The 19,730-nt window shown below is 44.8% G+C and overlaps 1 protein-coding gene across 1 annotated transcript in view; it reads left to right on the top strand.

The window, feature by feature from the left end:
• The window catches only part of NXPH2 (neurexophilin 2), a 38,294-nt gene extending 19,147 nt beyond the window's left edge, over positions 1-19,147 (top strand). Inside the window, exon 2 of the mRNA XM_082055658.1 lies at positions 16,983-19,147. Coding sequence (XP_081911784.1) covers positions 16,983-17,726 — 744 coding nt within the window. The 3' untranslated portion in view covers positions 17,727-19,147. The remainder of the gene's footprint in view (positions 1-16,982) is intronic.
• Positions 19,148-19,730: the final 583 nt, after the last annotated feature.

Genomic DNA, 19,730 nt, shown 5'->3' with positions numbered 1-19,730 from the left:
ACTTATGCTGATGTGATTAACTCCACTTAAGTTGTTTCTATACTTTAGCTTTACACCAATTTAAATAAAATTAGAGGTTTGGATGTTGATTTCTCTTGTGCTGTTAATTTAAGATACTCTAAGTCCCAGATGATTTCTTGTTCCGTTTCTATAATTGAACGCCAAACTCCCCATTTCTCTCCCACCCCTCAAAGCACACAGCAAAGAAGACAAAAACCTAAATTAAAATGAGAGTCAGGATTTGACTTAAAACATAAAAGAAGAAATGGGGCTGAAATTCCATACTTATCGTACCCTGTTGTACCTAGATATTGCGGCACATCTGGCGTGTGAGATAATGCACTGTTTAGAGACCGTGCTACAAACACAGAAAATTGGAAATGGGTTTCAAGTCTTAACGCTACATTTCTTCGCTACTGGGAGCAAGTAAGGCCCTGGTTTTCACCCTTTTTGTAGGTTGTGTGATTTGATTCCCTCTGTTTGTTTGCTCTGTAAATAATATAGGCATGAAGGAAATCCGTTTTTTTTATATTTTTTTTATAAATTCGCAGAATGTATTCCATGTTTTAATTGTAATATTAGCCACGGCAAAAAATAAGAGATGCTCCATTGAAGCCATGGGTGGAGCAGCAAAACCCACATGTATCTTGTTCATTAATTTAAGAGGTAGTATAAATAATTAAAACCAAAGGCAGTGGTTAGCCATTTTTGACCTGCAACAGAGCACATTCTCTCAGGACTACCTGGTGTTATAATTCATTTTTGTCATGATCACACATATCAGTTATTTGCACGAGTCTAGCCTGTAGCTATCAGGCAGGAGAAGTTAAACCTTCAGCCAGTCTATTTTCCAGTTACTTCTTATGCGACTTGTGGATGGCTGCACGGGTCTGGCTTATGATAGGGAATGTTTTCCTCACACAGTCATGCAAAATGCAAGGTTTAGCATTGAACTAAATATACAGGAAATTGAGTACGTCTCTAAATGCGGAACATCAGACTGTATCTGACCTTTTTGTACTTAGATTCTGAATTAAATGCTTTCTCTTGGTTTTGAGTGTCTGTTCGCTGACAGCAGGGAAGGAGAAGGGTGTCCAGGAGGAGACAGGGTGTCTGTAACGCAAACCTGGTGTTGGTGACATGCTCCCAACATGCAGCACCAGGCAGGGTGGCACCGGGGGACACAACAAGCAGGGAAGCTGTTGGTGTGTGACTGACACCCCGTTCCTGAATCCAGAGCTGAGTGGGAGCAGCTCTTGGACATTGAGAGGAAAGGAGTGGTGGTGGGAACATCACGGTCTGGCTACAAGACCAGGAAAGCGGCATCCGAAAGGGTTGGACTAGATGATCGTGGGTTGGAGTGGGTGGGATCTTCAGCGGTCCCATCCAACCCCAACCATCCTGTGAAACCAGAGAGAGGAGCGAACCAGCAGCGTAGTGACCTCTCCAGTCTGTGCTATGATTATCCTGGGTACTGACCATGAAGACAAAGGGAGGAAAAGCAGCTGAGTGAAGCACACTGTTGGCACCCCAGAAAAACCATCTCCTGAGTACTGAGCAGCAATTAAGTGCACATCAAAATTGTTTAGACATTTTGATACATACTCAGCCATCAGACTTTTGGCTGAAATTCAGCTGAGCCCCAAGCAAAGTCGAACACAAGCCACATACATCTTATCTGCACTAATGAGGTATTGCCCTTTGCTGACTGGAAGGAGATCTGCCAAGATTTTCTTTTCTGGAGCATGATTTGGAAACACCAAGTCTCTGTTCAGTGAAATAATGTATTCCAATTCTTGTTCTCTGAATGGAGGGGATAACAACCCTTGTTTCTCACTGCAAGTCCAGCCGTCCCACTCTCCTCTGTGCATGGCATGTGGATGGAAGAAGCTGCTGCACCTCGAACAAGGGCTGGAGGGCTCCCTGCTTTAACCCCAGCCAACACGAACAGGGAAACCAGATTTATTTACAAATTTCTGAACCAAAATCTGTAGCACCCTACTATGCATACACTCTGCCTAACGTGATGGTCATGCCTGGTCCAGATTAAGTTTGTACCCGTGGGTACACGGTTGCCCGTGTCCCAGCCCCTGCAGCGCTGCGGGCAGGTCGGACAGACACACCAGCCCATCCTGAAACGGTTCATCACAGCCAACCGGCACTTTCATAGATATCAGGAGTTGTAATGTTATTGGATGTAATGCAGTTTATTGGTCTGATCATGGAGACTCAGATTCATAAAATCACATCTTTATTACTGATTCGGTCATGCACATACATATTTATAGGCTTCAGAAAATCTTTGTAATTGATCTAGTAGGGCAGCACATTCAATTTTAATACAAGAGATTACTTGCTGTCCCTGTGGAACCACCTTTTGTATCCACAGGAGGCAGTTTAAAACGTTTACAAGAGAGTTGCCTTTTTGTCTGTCATATGCTCATTACCGACTTTGGCTTAGGCAGCAGTTACATTTAGATTTGTTTCCTTCTTTGATCTCCACAATCTGTATGAAAACACACATTAGAAACAAGAAGGAATACATGACTTTTTAAGCCTGCCTTCACTTACGCATCACCAGTTCTTGTACCTTCTGCTTATCAGCTCCTATCTCATATCTCTTGCTTTAAGAAACCTCTTGTTCCTAACCAAAATTTGTTTGGGTTTTGAGGTTACTGATGCCACTTGCTAACATTCAGTCCCAAAGCCATTCATAAATTGTGGTTAGGCTTCTTATACAGACTCAGAATTTTACTATTTAATTAAAAAATGCTTGTTTTGTATTAAGCCTTTTCAGACAGTGCATGAATTAAGCGGTGACCTGCAAGTCACATTTGCAATTATGAATTCTTCTGAACTGGTTAGTTCTGCTTTTTAAAAAGTAGTGAGAACTGATTACTGTAGAGTGGCTATTTTCAGAGTAAATTTTAAATTAGCACAGTCCATTTTGGGAGCAAACTCATTATCTGCCAGGGAGGTCAAGACTGTGGTCAACTGGAGAAGAAAAATCCCCAAAGAACTTTGAATGTGGAACAAAAGGAACACTTTGGTTTTGTTATTGTGTATGGTGAAGTCCAGGAGCAGGGAGGAGAGTCAAAGGGGTTGTTAACAGAGAAATGTGGATAATGTAGACACTATCTAAGCTGTTGGGAAAGATAATGTCTGTTGTGAGTGAAGCCAAACAAGCCGAGAGAGCAGAGATTTCTCATTGAATGCTTGTCTAGACTGACCTCGTATTCGGGCCTTTTGAGGTTTTGCAGTCAAAGGTTTAGGATCCAGTTGGCCATTACAGCCCATGCATCCTCTGATATTTGCATTCCAATTTGCTTTATTGGTGCTAGCATAGGAAAGGCTTTTTAGGGTTATGTTTTTATACAGCCTTCCCTCTAAAATGCCTCTAGTGTACGCATCCGAAGAGAACACTCCTTACTGTCTTAGTTGTGGGATTGTACATTTTTAGGGTACATGTTTTAGACACGTGTGCCTTAAAAGTGGGTGGTTTATCTGCCTTTGGTGCTTGTTTCCCTCACCGCAAGCCCCCTGCTGGTGTGGTTCTTTTATACAACCTGAAATTGTTGTTCTTTCTGTGCCAATTGATATACACCACATGCATCGTGGGATGAGACCGAATTAATCCTTGGGGTTATGTGCACAGTAATTCACAGCAAAAGGAGGCCTGGAAGATGTAAAGATACGTTCAATGTATTTCCTTTTTGTTTGATACAGATTCAGCAAATGTGGAGCAAATAGGTTTGAAATGATATATTTTTTAATGCAAATGACAGCAATTTGTGTTAACTCCTATTGTGCTCGAACGTACCGTTTTCATTTGATGTGAGCCTGCCCTTCTTCAGACCTGCTTTCTGTTCTTAAAGTGCAAGTACAAAGTCTCGGATATTAAATATCTCAGTAAATTACTGAAAGAGAACAAGCCACGCACATGTGACATTCTTCCAGTTGAACTAGATAGCAAACCCATTGCTTCTCCCTTTTTTAAACCCAGATAATGGATTTATTATCTCAGGACAGATGATTAACCAACTTCTAATTAAGCCCTGTTAAAACTTACGTGGTCACTGGATTTCAAATTTGGACCTTGTCACTTTTAAAGTGTCTCAAACCTATTTTGGAATTAATATTTCATGTACATAGCACTGGGCTCGAATTGAACTAATTGTGGTTTGTCTGTTTTAAAAACTAATCCAAAAAGACAAGTTTTTATGTTGATACTTAGCTAAAAAAAATGCTAAGGAAAATGTTTCTATTTTAGAAAGTTTTTAATTTAGGTAAGATTTGATCAACTTATCTCAAGCTGTTCCCCAAACCTTCAAAGCGCAAACAAATTCATGCTGAAAGGAATTCCGTTTTTCCTTTTCTTGGGGACATAAAAGATGGCTGAATAAATTAAAAGGGATTAAAACTGGATTTCAATAGGACCTTATAGTATGAAGTCATTATTAGTACACCATGATGCAGCTCACAATGGCTGCAGGCTTGGCTGGTTGCTGCCGGCAAAACCTAATATTGTTTTACCTTAAAACTTAATAATAAAGCAGCTTCAGTCAATGATTTTCCCTTCTTTAAGGAAGTAATTCATTTAGGAAAGCAGCATGTGTGCGTGTGTTTAGGCAGCAATAAATATCTCCAAGTGCCCCAATGTGCTACCGCATGCTAAGTGGTTTGCAAAGGAAAAAGATTTTAATTTAATTTAGAGAGCTGCTGTGGTCTCCCACGCGTTCTGCGGGGAGGAGAGGAGCCGTGAGCCGGTGTGCGGACACGCGGGTTCTCCCGTGCGTGGTGGGGAGGAAGCTGACGCTCGGCCCGGCCTCCACCCCGCGCGGCCCAGCCAGGACGGGGCCGGGGCCGGCCCGGGAGGCTGCGCAGCCCATGCCAGCCAGGCTGTTCCCAAAGGGCCTCCGCTTAGAATTGTAGAATCATTTCAGTTGGAAGAGACCCTCAGGATCATCAAGTCCAATCATAACCTATCCTAGCACTAAATTATGTCCCTAAGAACCTTGTCTAAATGCCTTTTGAACCCCTCCAGGGATGGTGACTCCACCACTTCCCCGGGCAGCCTGTTCCAATGCCTGACAACCCTTTCTGTGAAGAATTTTTTCCTAATATACAATTTAACCTCCCCTGGTGAAACTTGAGGCCATTTTCTTTCATCCTATCACTTGTTACTTGGGAGAAGAGACCAAGCCCCTCCATGCTCCAACCTCCTTTCAGGCAGTTTCAGACAGTGATCAGGTCTCCCCTCAGCTCCTGTTCTCCAGGCTGAACAGCCACGGTTCCCTCAGCCGCTCCTCATCACGCTTGTGCTCCAGACCCCTCACCAGCTTTGTCATTGCTGTGCTTCTTGGTCCCAGTGAGGACATTCCATCTGAATATGAGGAGAACCTTCTTACTTTGAGGTGCCAGAGCCTGGAACAGGCTGCCCAGAGAGGCTGTGGAGTCTCCTTCTCTGGAGACATTCAAACCCACCTGGACACCTTCCTGTGTGATCTGCTCTGGTGAACCTGCTTTAGCAGGTGGGTTGGACTGGATGATCTCCAGAGGTCCCTTCAACCCCAACCAGCCTGTGATTCTGTTTGGGTGCCCCTCCCCAGGCAGCCTCACCCGCAACACACAGCCCGTCTTGGTGACCAGTAGGTCACTTTTTTCCTCGGTATCAGTAACAACGCTGCATACTCTTGTAATTCCCACGTGTTTCTATCATGAAGCTTTTAAGCAGAAATATTTTTTATTAGGGACATGTTCCCACAGTTTGCAGTGACTTGGGTCTGACTGTCCCCGTCTCACTGCCTGAACAAAAGTGCATGTGGGAATTAGGATTCCCAGGAAGGAACATCATGCTGGAAGTGAACAACAAAATGTGTTTTCTGGAAGAAAGCTTTGAACTTGAGATCACCAGTCATTCCCCCCATCCCTGCCCGTCACATTCTAGTCATTCTTGGATACATCCACATGTGTTCTTCAAATAGCTGGAGGATTCAGGAGGAATTGCCAAGAGTCACTGAATGACCCCAGTTAACACGGTGTCTTCCAGGAACGGGCTCTTCTAGTTATCTCCATCACTTCAGTGACAGGTTGTTGGGAAATGCAGCCTGCAGTGAAGCAAGACAAAAGTCTTACGACTTATTTAAATAATGGTGTTCATTGCCTATTAAAATGTAACTTCTTACTTTAAAATAGGATTAATTAAAATGTACAAGAACGCAATTCAGTTACATTTTATGCCTCAGCCCAGCGCATACTTTTCATAACTCATTCCCAGAAGTGATATTCAGGGCAGCATGGCATTCTCAGCTCTGCCATTAAAAGCACAAATGACTATAAAACCTGTTCTTTTCAAAAACTTGGCTCAAGTATCGCCATTGTTAGATTTTTCATAACATATTACTTTGGTCATTACTGTTTTGCAAGATAATTGTATCAGTGATCTAACTTTTGACAGTATCCAAAGTGGCTGAAAATAGTTTGCTGCAGCACCTTTGTCTTTTAAAGGCCATTTGGGGCTTGTTATTCTAATCCTCGTGCAGCCTGATTTATCACTTCAAACATCTGTCAGCTGTGCTTTGTCTTGAAATTGATAGTGATGGTGTTACTGATTTTTCAACAGCAGCTGTTAGAGGTTCATTAGTTAGACTCTCAAAGGGGGTAGATAACTGTAATATTTTTCTTTGTTAATCATCTCTTACGCCTTGTAATAATACAGAGCTTGAAATCTGCTAGAAATGCACAGCCTCTCTCTGTTCCAAACTTGTCAGAAGCATCCTTTTCTTCATTTAATCTGGCTCACTTATTAAAACTCTCTTCCTCATAATGCAGTAAAAGAATGAATAATGGCACGTGAGTGGTGAGATGGAGAATCAGCCTTTGCTGTGTCGTACTCAGCACGGAGGGAGGTCACTCAGGGTCTCGGAGTTCGCGTACAAATACGAATCAACTCCTAAAATGATATTAAGGGATGTTCTGTAATTGATTTTTAATTTAAAATACACAAGGCATACAAAACCTCAATGGCAACTTCGGCAAGATCAGGTTCATTTCTAAGAGATACAGCGGTTTTGTGTCAGTGCGTATTCCCTACCATATCAAATACTCTTCGTGGTTATTCTTAAAGCATTTCCCCCCCAAAATCCTGAGGGTCATGGGCAGTGATTCCTCTGTGGAGCTGGGAGGGACCTGAGAGCTGCCGAGTCTCCTGCAGCAGCGAGCGGATCAGCGCCACCGCCGCTTCCACCAACAGATAATTACAGTTCCAAATTAGTATTTTAATGAACTGATCTCAGCAAATGTAAAGCGAAATCTCCCAGGCATTCAAGAAGTAAGCAGGAGGGAAAGTTATTAACTGTGAAGTTCAACAGACGGCTGGGCAGCAGGTGCTGGCTTGGCAAAGGGCTTGAGTGTCACCATCTCAACGTGTGGGAGGAGGTTTGTTCGGGTTCTGGTCCTGCAGGGTGCTGAGCAGCGTCTGCAAGCGGCACCGTCACTTCAGTGGAGATTGAAAACATCTGGGACATCATCTCACAAGCTTTCCAGGTGAACAGGAATGTCTATTAAAAACAGCTAAATGCCAGATCATCTTTAAAAGCTCAAGTCTTAGTCCCGTAAGACGACACACGTGTCATAGCACCAGGGAAGCTCAGGGCAAAGCAGAGCACGAGAGCACAGCCTGAATTTCAAACAAATGTACACAGGGATTCAAAAAGCGCCTGTAAATCAGTTCCTTTCTATATGTTATCACAGCATGAATTGTGTTTTCTTCTTAAGGATGGACAGGTACCTTGATCGGTTTGCATCAGGCACCACGGTCATGCCAGGGCTGGGGAGAGGGTTGTGGAGGAGGAGGAACAAACGAGGAGAAACGTTCCCCCACCAGCTCTGATGTGCGTTTAGATGGCCAGAAGTCACGGGCCAGCACCAATGCTCGTTTTCCTTCTGCTGCTTCTTCCTCCCAATTTAGTTTCTTTAAGGAAGTGCCATTTTAGTAAAATACTATTTTGCTTTGTCACAAAAATCGGAGAATTTTTAAAGTTTGGTTTGATTTTTTTCTCTGTAAAATATGATACTGAGTTTGAAGTACCTGTTTAGGTTAAAAATATGCCATGAAACCGTAGCCTGAATTGGAACTTCTCCCAACACACCCCTTCATTTTAGATTTGTATTTTTGTCTGTGGGTTATTTGAATGTTATCATCTCATATTCTCAGTAAAGATCCCCGTTACCTTCCCCAGCCTTTGGGTATGCGCGGATGTAGACAGAGCTCTTTCTCTCTCAGATCTTTGGAGGTAAAATGGCAAAGTGCCTTTCAGCGCTGTGCTGTGAACCACACTTCATTAGCTTCTCACAGAACACACGAGGAGCTTACCATGTCATAGATGGAAAAATAGTGCTGAGTTACACACGGGCTTTCATGTTTCCAATTGATGTTTTCTGACTCACCTTCTGAGACAGTCAGAAACTCCTGAAAGGCAAAAGGCTAAAAAGCGAGAGAAAAGCTTCAGGTTCACCCCTAGTGTCGTGTCTCTTTCAGGTATTTAAGTGTGTATTTCTGTTTAGTGCTATAAGTGACTTTCAGACAATGGGACCAGACTCTGTTCAGTGGTGCCCAATGACAGGATGAGGGGCAACGGGCACAGACTGAAGCACAGGAGGTTCCATCTGAATATGAGGAGAAACTTCTTTACTTTGAGGTGCCAGAGCCTGGAACAGGCTGCCCAGAGAGGCTGTGGAGTCTCCTCTGGAGACATTCAAACCCACCTGGACACCTTCCTGTGTGATCTGCTCTGGTGAACCTGCTTTAGCAGGTGGGTTGGACTGGATGATCTCCAGAGGTCCCTTCCAATCCCACCCAGTCTGTGATTCTGTGATATGTGGATATATGGCCTCGAAAAGTTGAAGGCCGGGCTGGATGCGGCTTTGAGCAACTTGGTCTAGTGGAAGGTGTCCCTGCCCATGGCGGGGGGTTGGAACTAGGTGATCTTTGAGGTTCCATTCTATGACATGTCAGAAAGTATGAATATTCACAATCAATATATTGATCTGTAGATTTATTGTCATTCCTCGTTTTCTTTCTGCTACTCCGATGCTTTCCCAGCGGTGTCTTTGGAGGAAGCCCCGTCACCGGCGCATGACCAGGACGCGGTACAGCATCCCTGTGCAGGAGGAACGGCTTTGTAGGATTCATTTGGAACCAGAAAATTTAATGAGCTGCAAGGTTCAATCGTGAAGGCTTTTCTTTTTTTTTTTTCTGCTGAAGCAGCTTGTCATTTTAGTTTTAACTACACGAGACAGGACAGAATTGTTAAAACAATTCAATTATGTCAGCTATTGAGCAGGGGATTTCTGCCCACCTTTTCCGAGTGAAAGTGAGTAGGAATTGTGCATTAGCCTTTAAAATTTTGCAAGTTGTAACCTCTGTAACACGACCAGGGGACTTGGAGAAGTCTGGGTACTCCGCTGCCATCCAGCTGCAGTTCAGCGCTTGTGACGATCCAGCAGGTTCCCCCCAAAGGGCATCTGTTGAAATTGAAACAGTCCCTCTTTTTGATCCATTTAGAAACGAGACAGAAATCAAGCAGCTGAGCTCTGAATTTCCGACTTGATTTTATCTTTACACCGGACTATTCCAAAGAGTCTGTCGTCGCCCAAAGGAGAGAGAAAGCCAGTCAAGACAACTAGCTGGTATTTATTTATTTGCAGTTTAGCGAGGGAGAGGTTGTACAGGTGTGGGAAAGTGTTTTGGGTGCCTGGAGAGGAAGGACATCCCCATTCTGAGTATTCACATCCCACTATCGCCGTACACGGTGACAGCAATTCCTGTGGAGTCTCTTCATTTACGTGGGGAAATAATGAATTCTGAGCTTTTGACAAATGCGTAACGAAACTGGGATGGCTCAACGAATCGGGCCAATGGGCAGGACCTTCAGTGTTGTTCAGGTCCCATTTTGCCAGCATGTTGCTCGCCCTTCTCCTCTCTTCCAGGCTGCAAAAAGCCACAAAGGACACAGAATCCCACTCTCAACCTCCAGCTCAAACATCTTTTGTTACTTCTTCTTTTTAATTTAAAAATTCTGATAAATGTACCTTCCTGTTCGCTCTTCCTTCCCACCAACTCGGTGCTTGAAGGATTATACAGGACGCAGCTCCTGGGGCTCCGCAGGGGTCAGACCCGGCTGCCACATCAGTGTCACCAGGACCTGGGGACCACCATGTGCTGGCTGCGGTGGGGACCGGATGGTCACCCTGAGCACCCCGGGGTCCCGCACCCACTGCACCATAACCACGGCAGCAGAATTTGGCTCAGGAGGTAAAGCAAGCAGCCAGATAATGCGGCCACGTTCTAGCAGTCCCTTCCTCTCAAATATTTCAAGGCATTTTTGTGCTTTCTTCACAACTGAAAAAAAATACAGGAGTTATTTGTATTTCTTTGGAGCTCCCTTGTTATTTTCCCAGTATAAGAGCCACATACCCTGCTGCCAGGCCCTCGGGTGTTCACATGTGCTGTTTAGCTTACAAACCCAATTTCTAGTAAATAGCTTCTACCAACTCCTCTGTACTTATTTAAAACACCTTGTGAGAAGAAACACAAACTCCAAACCATGGCAGGATGCTTCACGCTTCCCACAAAGCACCGTGCGCACTGAATTTTCACTTGCTGCAGCTCCCGTGGTCTCATTCCCATTGGCACGGGGGCCAGTTGTGCTGATTGCAAAGACAGGACGAGGAGGAGGAGGAATCACTGCGAATCTTAGGACCTGGCTGGAAATGAAAGATTTTTTAATTCAATGCAAAACAACTTGTTCCTTGGGGCAGGCTGACCTGCACTATTTGGTTTTCTCAAGGGAAATGCAAAAGCTTCCCAGCAGAATTTTTGGGAGAAGGGATTGAAAATCAAAACCATCCAAGTGCAAACCTGAGCATGCATTTGTGCAGCTGAAGATCCTTAATGATTTTCCTGCTTGGCGACCCGACTTGTTAATTCACAGCTTTCATTCCCAGCAAAAGCTGCAGCGCGAAATGAAAGTTAATCCACTTTACAATTACGAAACTATGTGGGTTTATAACATCCTGGGAAATAAGGCTGAGACTAGATGGCACAAACGTGGCTCTTCCATACAGTCCCGCTCAAAGATGTTGCTTAATTCCTGAATTCCTTGAAGCACTCCTGACTGCAATCGCATCTGCTGCCGAAAAACCCATCGCGGCCTCTGCCTTTGGGAAAAACGTATTTAATGATCAGCAAAGTTCAAGCTCAGCGTGTTTTGATGAATTATTAGAACCTGTCATCATTTTCTTGGGGAAAAATAAAAAAAAAAAAGGGCTATAATGGAACACAATTTTACATTTTCCCATTTAATTGATGACGGGCTGAGTTTTTATTAATCATCCTGGGCTCTAGTGTAAGATGCTGAAAAAGCTAATATGAGATCATTGTATCTGGTTAATGTGTGTGCTTTGCAAAATTGATAAGGCCTATCAAGACATAAATTATTTAAAATTTGATAAATGTGTTGAAATCATTGAATTTTCAAACAGACAAAGCAGAGCCATTTCTCTTCCCCCTCCCGCCCCTTTGAGACGGAGGTTTTTGTGCCACCGCATTATCCCTGCGGCTGAAATTACTGAGGGACTCAGAGAAACGTGCGGCGGTGACATGAATACAACCCCATGAGACACAGCCTTGGGGATGCAGGTAACCAGGAGCGCAGAGGCCATGGGGAGCCTCCCAGTATGAGTTTGTCACTGGTGAAACTGGGGGCGGGAGGAGGTTACTGAGAACCACCTCCCTCCTACTCAGCTGGTGGGATGAAAAGCTGCACCAGGGAGCAGCCGAGTGGTGTTTCCGAGCTGTTTATCCCAACAGACCTATTAATTTCAGCTAATTGCCAGGAGTTTTTAAATTATTCCTGGCAGGGGTGAAGCTCCAGAAATGATTGCTGGTGATTGATGAATAACCTGGGTGAAATACCCAAAGCATCGGAACCATTAACTCCTGCACGGGTGCTTAGTGCCCGGCCCACAGAGAACGGCGTGGGAGCAAGTTCAAGAAGAACCCCAATTTATTTGGGCAAATAGAGAAAATACAGCATGTGCTGATACCGATGTCTCACCAATGTGGGCTCCTTTCGCAAAAATAGTTCACAGGGAATGTTGTTTAACCCTGCGCTGCTCTGCCATGGGCAGGATTATTCATGGAAGAGCAAGGTTTGGAAGAGCAATCATCTTTCAGAGAAAGAAGCAATGGTTTGAGGTTTAATTCTACATAGGGTAATAAAGATGCTGAAGGGAGTGGAGCATCTCCCATATGAGGAAAGGCTGAGGGAGCTGGGGCTCTGGAGCTTGGAGAAGAGGAGACTGAGGGGTGACCTCATTAATGTTTACAGATATATAAAGGGTGAGTGTCACGAGGATGGAGCCAGGCTCTTCTTGGTGACAACCAGTGATAGGACAAGGGCAACGGGTACAAACTGGAACACAGGAGGTTCCACTTAAATTTGAGAAGAAACTTCTTCTCAGTGAGGGTGCCAGAGCCTGGCCCAGGCTGCCCAGGGGGGTTGTGGAGTCTCCTTCTCTGCAGACATTCCAACCCGCCTGGACACCTTCCTGTGTAACCTCATCTGGGTGTTCCTGCTCCAGTGGGGGATTGCACTGGATGAGCTTTTGAGGTCCCTTCCAACCCCTGACATTCTGTGATTCTGTGAAATATCAACCGCCCCAGACTTTGGTTTGAGCTGTTCTTGTGGTTCACATGGCAAAAGAAACCGGCGAGGCAGCGTGGAGCCTGAGCGCGGGTGCGAGATGATGTTTCTTACTGGAAAATACCTACAGCCTGATGGAAACTTTAGGGTAAGTGCATGACATTTTACAGCCTCTGTAATAGGGAAAAAGATGAGGTGATTTCTTCTGTTTGGAAATTGCTGGTTTGGAGAGAATGGGAAAATGCAGGTGCAGCAGAGAAGAACTCCAGCAATAGCCATCTATTTAAATGTACACACCAACTTCCCTAAGCAAGTATTTTTCAAATAAACCTACTAGCAATAGAGAAGCATTAGAGTGAAATGGCAAGATGCTGAGGAAGTCATTTTTTTCAGCGTGTGCTGCATTCTTTTAATATACATTTATTTTATTTCCCGGAAATTGCTAACCAAGGTGAATGAAGAGCCGAACAAAGCACATCGGCCCATCCTCGCTAACAGCAAAAAGCCGTCATCGAGCGAACGGCCTGTGCGATGTATAGAGAACGATGCATTAGAATTTGGTTCTCTTAAGTGCAGAAAGCTTTATTCAAAATAGGAATAAAAATCTGCACGCACACACAAAGAAGGTTTGACATGAAAAAGCAAAAATATTATTCATGTTTCTAACAACGCGCCCTCATTCCTGCGCCGGGCGCTGAGCAGAACCAGGCGGGTCTTTGTTGGACACCTGGTTACTAAACATTTGCAAAACACAAGGAATGTGTGACCTGGAGCCGCAAAGTCCCCTTTCGTGCAACACAGCAAGCTGACGGCTTTGGGAGCCACGTTCCTACAGGGAAATCACTGAATCAAGACACGAGTGGGGTGAAGCGAAGAATTGAGGCTCTATGAGACTGGAGAATCCTGCAGACTATTCCAAAGAAAGAAATAGGAAAAAAATACTGAGGTTCAGCGTCAGGTAGCACTTCCAGCCATGGCTGGTGATCTCTAGGCCTTATACAGCAATATTACATGCTTGTAATCCAGCGTATTAATGATTTCATATTCCTGGTTTATGAAAGCGTTCTTGTTGCCACATGAAATAGTTCACATCACTGTAGCTCTGGGGACGTGTTTCATTATCGCATTAGTGCACCTCACCGGTGTCGCACGTAGATAATTAGCAGTATTAATAGTAGTTTAGCACAACACAACCCTGCAATTCCACCATCACGGTTTTGAAATAGTTGTGCCCTAACACCTTCCTGGTGTGGCAAACCCCCCAGGTTTTATCATGCATTAGTGTTTCCCACCCTTCAGCCATCCTAAAACTTACACCTACATATTTCTTCTTTCTATAACGGAGCCTGCCGCAAAAAAAGCCGTTTGGAAAGCAATGTTCTGCCAGCTCATTTGGCCTGAGAGCCCCCTGAAGAGACATCCATTGAGTATTACCCAGAACACACGGCTCGATGCCCTCCAGATCTCTTCATAAAAGGAGAGGGGAGAAAAGCCAAAGAGCCACTGCAGGGATTTCAATAAACATCGCGAAAGAAAAGTAGCCCAGAAGGACAACTGTGTGTGTCCCGTGGCCTTGCGGCAGGACGGGCAGAGCACGAGCAAAGTCACAACCTCCTGGGAACCACGGAGCTTTGTTTTTAGGTATTTCTCCTTAAAATTTCCAACCTACAGCTCAGTTACAAGCAGCAACACCAACTGTAGGTGCCCACAGTTTCCAGTGGCCATTAGCATTTTTGTGGCAGATCATTTAGCTGTGCAGACACACAGAAAAGTTTCCAGCATTTCAGCACTGCTGGAATCTGGAAATACAGCAAAAAACCCTCTTTTTTTTTTGTGGCTCTGAAGGCCTCAGGTCAGTTTTGGGTGCAGGATGGGTGAGTGTGTGCATTAGTTCTTGTTTCGCCTCGGTAGCAGGAGTTCTCTCACCTGGCTGGTCCTGAGCTTGTGGTCAGGCCCACGAGTGGCTGAGGAACCTGCAGGAACATGAGGTTCACAGAATCACAGAATGTCAGGGACTGGAAGGGACCTCAAAAGCTCATCCAGTGCAATCCCCCCATGGAGCAGGAACACCCAGATGAGGTTACACAGGAAGGTGTCCAGGCGGGTTGGAATGTCTGCAGAGAAGGAGACTCCACAACCTCCCTGGGCAGCCTGGGCCAGGCTCTGGCACCCTCACTGAGAAGAAGTTTCTTCTCAAATTTAAGTGGAACCTCCTGTGTTCCAGTTTGTACTCATTACCCCTTGTCCTATCACTGGTTGTCACCGAGAAGAGCCTGGCTCCATCCTCCTGACACTCACCCTTTATATATCTGTAAACATGAATGAGGTCACCCCTCAGTCTCCTCTTCTCCATCCCGGTGCAAGCAGCGTGTCCCCCAGCAGCGTGACGCCAGCGCTATTTGTGTTGGTACGGATAAGCATCCATCACAGTTTTACATTAGAACCTCTTGGTTTCCTGGGTTCACAGCTCAGCCATAAACTTGGTGTAGAGGTGGAAAGTAGTCACACGAGGTCTCAGGCCGATCGCTGTTGTCTTCCTCCAAACTTTCTAACCTGAAGAAGAAAATAAGATATTTGTGCCGAGACACACGTGAGCACCACCTTTAGATCCAGACGCAGATTTCTGTGGCAATACAGACAGCCGCCTTTCAGCATTCAGGTCATGAACCGTGCCGGCTGCCCTTCAACATTCAGTCTCAATCACAGCGTCAGGGATGATCAGGAAGAACACGTGGTAAGCGGGTTTGGGCTCTGGTTTAGAGCCTATTGCCAGAGAACAGGCCCTCAGTGAATAGGAAGTTTCTGATATTTGCCAGATGATGAAAAGCAAAATGCAAGATGATAGAAATAACATTTTGTATGAAATACTGCAGGTGAGTTTTTCTTTGGACCTTAGGGTGATGGCATAAGACAGTCCTGAAGAGAACAAAGCCTGAAAACACATTCTCCGAAATTTATATTCAAGCTTTAAAGTACTTAAAAAGGAGAAGGTAGATGATCGTTTCTAGCCTGTTGAAACACAGATCATGGTTCTGACCTCTTGAGCATATGCTCAAATTCTGCATTTTCAACAGGGAGAAACACACGCAGCCAATGTGCTTGTACATTAAATTGGAAATCTGCTATTTACTGAGACCTGTGTGTTTGACTCTGAAATCTATCGCTGGTCTGTCGCTACCAGAAGTAGTTATTTGCCTTCCGATTGCAAACAATTTTGCACTGGACGTAGCTTGGCCTGGTCACGTTTCTGAGAAGCGATGAGATGTGCTCTGTGGATGGGCCTTGCTAAATACAGGCACCGTAGCACCCGAGACCAACACACGGAGAGCAGGGTTATTTTCAGAGTCTGTCGCAGCTGCAGAGCACAAACAGGCACCCTAAGGTTGGGAAAAAATGGAAAAGCAACACAAAAAGAGACAAAGATCTAAGAAACGTTTTGTACAGGTCAACACCAGAAGCACCCGAGTGCAAGAGGACTTGAAGCTTAAAGCAGGTGGGAAGTTACGTGGGGAGAAAAAGCAAAAGGGGATGGAAAACTGTGCTTTTCTATTTCACTCCATCTTTCGGCAGAGGCGCCACTTTGCTGTTCAGGTTTTCCAGCATCATTAGACGTGTTTTTACCTCACAAACCTGTGGGCAAAGGGAACTTGTCCCCAGTCCTCGGCCTGTCTGGAGGTTTATCCGTTTGTCCCGGTGGATGCAAAAAGCTCGGTGGGAGCCGTCATCTGTAACCTACTTTGAGTCAAATCCTTGAGCTTCCATGGGGCAGCAGAAATCCCTCATTACAGCAGCCCACACGAACGAGCCGGTTGGACCCTACTGGTATAAAACCAGATGTGAGCGGCTCCTTTTGGACCCTACTGGTATAAAACCAGATGTGAGCGGCTCCTTTTGGACCCTACTGGTATAAAACCAGATGTGAGCGGCTCCTTTTGGACCCTACTGGTATAAAACCAGATGTGAGCGGCTCCTTTTGGACCCTACTGGTATAAAACCAGATGTGAGCGGCTCCTTTTGGACCCTACTGGTATAAAACCAGATGTGAGCGGCTCCTTTTGGACCCTACTGGTATAAAACCAGATGTGAACGGCTCCTTTTGGACCCTACTGGTATAAAACCAGATGTGAGCGGCTCCTTTTGGACCCTACTGGTATAAAACCAGATGTGAGCGGCTCCTTTTGGACCCTACTGGTATAAAACCAGATGTGGACAGCTCCTTTGGTATCTTGCCAGTTTTCACACTTCATACAGTTCTTTCTTTCTGTTTGGTAACAGGTATTTTGTGAGGCCAGTCGAGTCGTACAAGCCCCAGACGTGCTGGACTGGGAAGACAAGGATGCTGCAGAGACGCTGGTGGACAGCGCGGTCCACTCCCGAATCATCAACCCTTTACGCCTGTTTGTGAAGCCATCTCCAGTGCTGAAACACGGCCAGGTGTCCTACTCGGACAGCATAGAAAACTTTTGGGATTGGTTGTCCAACATCACAGAGGTTCAGGAATCTCTTGCACGAACTAAACGCAGACCTATAGTAAAAACTGGGAAGTTCAAGAAAATGTTTGGATGGGGCGACTTCCACTCGAACATCAAAACTGTTAAGCTGAACCTCCTGATCACAGGGAAAATCGTCGATCACGGCAATGGGACCTTCAGTGTTTATTTCCGACATAACTCCACGGGTCTGGGGAACGTTTCTGTCAGCCTGGTGCCGCCTTCCAAGGTGGTCGAGTTCGAACCGTCTCCACAATCGACGCTGGAGACCAAGGAATCCAAGTCCTTCAATTGCCGAATCGAGTACGAAAAAACAGACCGAGCTAAAAAAACTGCCTTGTGCAACTTCGACCCTTCAAAGATCTGCTACCAAGAGCAGACTCAAAGCCATGTCTCCTGGTTGTGCTCCAAGCCCTTCAAAGTGATCTGCATCTACATCGCTTTTTACAGCGTAGATTACAAACTGGTGCAAAAGGTCTGTCCCGATTACAACTACCACAGCGAGACTCCGTACCTGTCCTCTGGCTGACCCGGAACCACAGATACAGCGTCGGGCATAAAAATAAGCATTTCCATTCACCTTTTGGAGAAGAACATGTTTTCCTATCAGGTTAAAAAGTCTTTAAAAACCGTAGCTGTGTTTGTGCTGTATCGTAAATAACCAAACTATTTGTGTACCAATCGTTTTCATTTGAGGCCATTGCGTTTTAGCGCTCTCGTCATTAATAAGGGAACTACTGGGCGGACATGACAAAAATCCAACCAAATTATGTCTGGAATGACCATAGATCTTTAAAATCAGTGTTTTAAACTAGACTCGATGGCAGAGAGGTCGCCTTTTACTTGAATCAGCCAGCACTTAGCAGATCTTATTTCTCATTGGGAACTTCAGAAAATTACTATTTAAAAGAAATGTGAAGGAGAGCGCAGCTGCTTCTGCACAAAAATCCAAATAAAACGCTCTAAAGCTCTCCCACTAATTTCATAAAGAATGTTACACACACAGGGCTCAAGGAATCAAGTCCAGATACTAAGAGAAAGTGCTATTTCTAAGACAAAAACAAAGGAATGTGCATTCCTCTGAGCTGTAGTTATTGTATTCAGCGAAGTGAAGAGTGAGTAGTTCTTCCTTCAGACTTCTTACCCGTGGATATGCAAGGATGTAATTAGACATTGACGAGCTTTAGTTTCTTAGACACAGGGGGTGTGCAGGTTTGGTGGACATTTCTTCCTTCCACGGTCACCATTGGTTTTGATTCTTCTCAAACATTTACATATACACCAGTACTAGTTTTATGGTGATAGAGAATATATATACACACCTTGGAAAAAGAGAAGCTGTTTAATTCTGATAATAACAGGACTGGCAATTCTCTTGCTCTCCAGCCCTCTTAGCGCTGTAGCAAGGAAATGAAATGACTGTGGCAGCTCAGATAGACTCATAAGATTAATTCTGATACAAAGATACAAGATACAAAGAACCCAACTTGTTAAAAATACACAAGTAACTGGTTATTTTGTTTTTCTCTTTAGGCGACAAATTTAAACGTGTGGTTTAGTTCGATCAATAATCTAAATGTTTTCCTTCATCATCTTCCATACAGAGTCTCTCCTGGTCTAAATGATGTTTTTTAGTTTGTCTGTTACTGTTGATCCCTACAAGATGGTCCACTTTGTATTCTGTATAGCGTGTCCTGGTTCTGGCTGTACATAAGCTTGGATTTACTGCCGAGTTCAGTGGTTGATGCTTTTGTAACTTAGCTGTAAGCCATGATTTTATTGCCATGCATTTTTACTCAGCACTGTAGGCAATTAAGAGAAAACCCTACATGCTATTTATTGTAGAGTATGTGGAAAACATGTATGTATATACACTTAAATATGTGTACATATACAGAATATAAGTGTACATGTATTTGTATGTAAATAAAGAGAGTTTGCTAAATCCGGCACGCACTTGTGGCATATTTGATTTCTTTTAAAATGTCATGTATATAAAGACAAAGTAAAAGACACTGCAACACATTACTGATGTTTTTCCTAGGTGATATTTCACTATGTGCTGCAGTGACCTGCGCTACACGCCCGGGCAGAACAGGTCCAATAGCATTTTGGGGTGTTTGAGAAATGAAGTGTGTGTTTTGGTAAAGACAGTCATGAACTGGTTAACAACTGCACAAGCTGCACTGAGAGTAAAGGGGTTATAGACTACATTAGAAAACAAGCACGAGTCCCTCCCAGGGGGAACGCGGGGGGAGCGGGATCAGCGTTTCCATGGGGAGCTGGGCCAGCGGGAGCTTTCCAGACCTCAGGAAGCCGAACCAGGACCCTGAGCGTACAAACTCCCCTCGGAGACCCCCAGGGCAGCTGGGCCAGCTGAGGATGCGCAGGGAAGGGCTGTGACGAGCCAGCCACACGCATTTTCACAGGTTTGACGCCTGAGCTGCTCAACACTGAGAAGATGCACCAACCCGCAGCGTTGGGAAGAGCTGCTGTCTCCCACCTCTGAGTCCCCCAGGGGCTTTCCTGCCTC

The sequence above is a fragment of the Streptopelia decaocto genome (genome assembly GCF_964273445.1).
Source record: "Streptopelia decaocto genome assembly, chromosome: 6".
In the NCBI taxonomy this organism is placed as follows: Eukaryota; Metazoa; Chordata; class Aves; order Columbiformes; family Columbidae; genus Streptopelia; species Streptopelia decaocto.
This window is presented reverse-complemented; position numbering and strand designations above follow the sequence as displayed.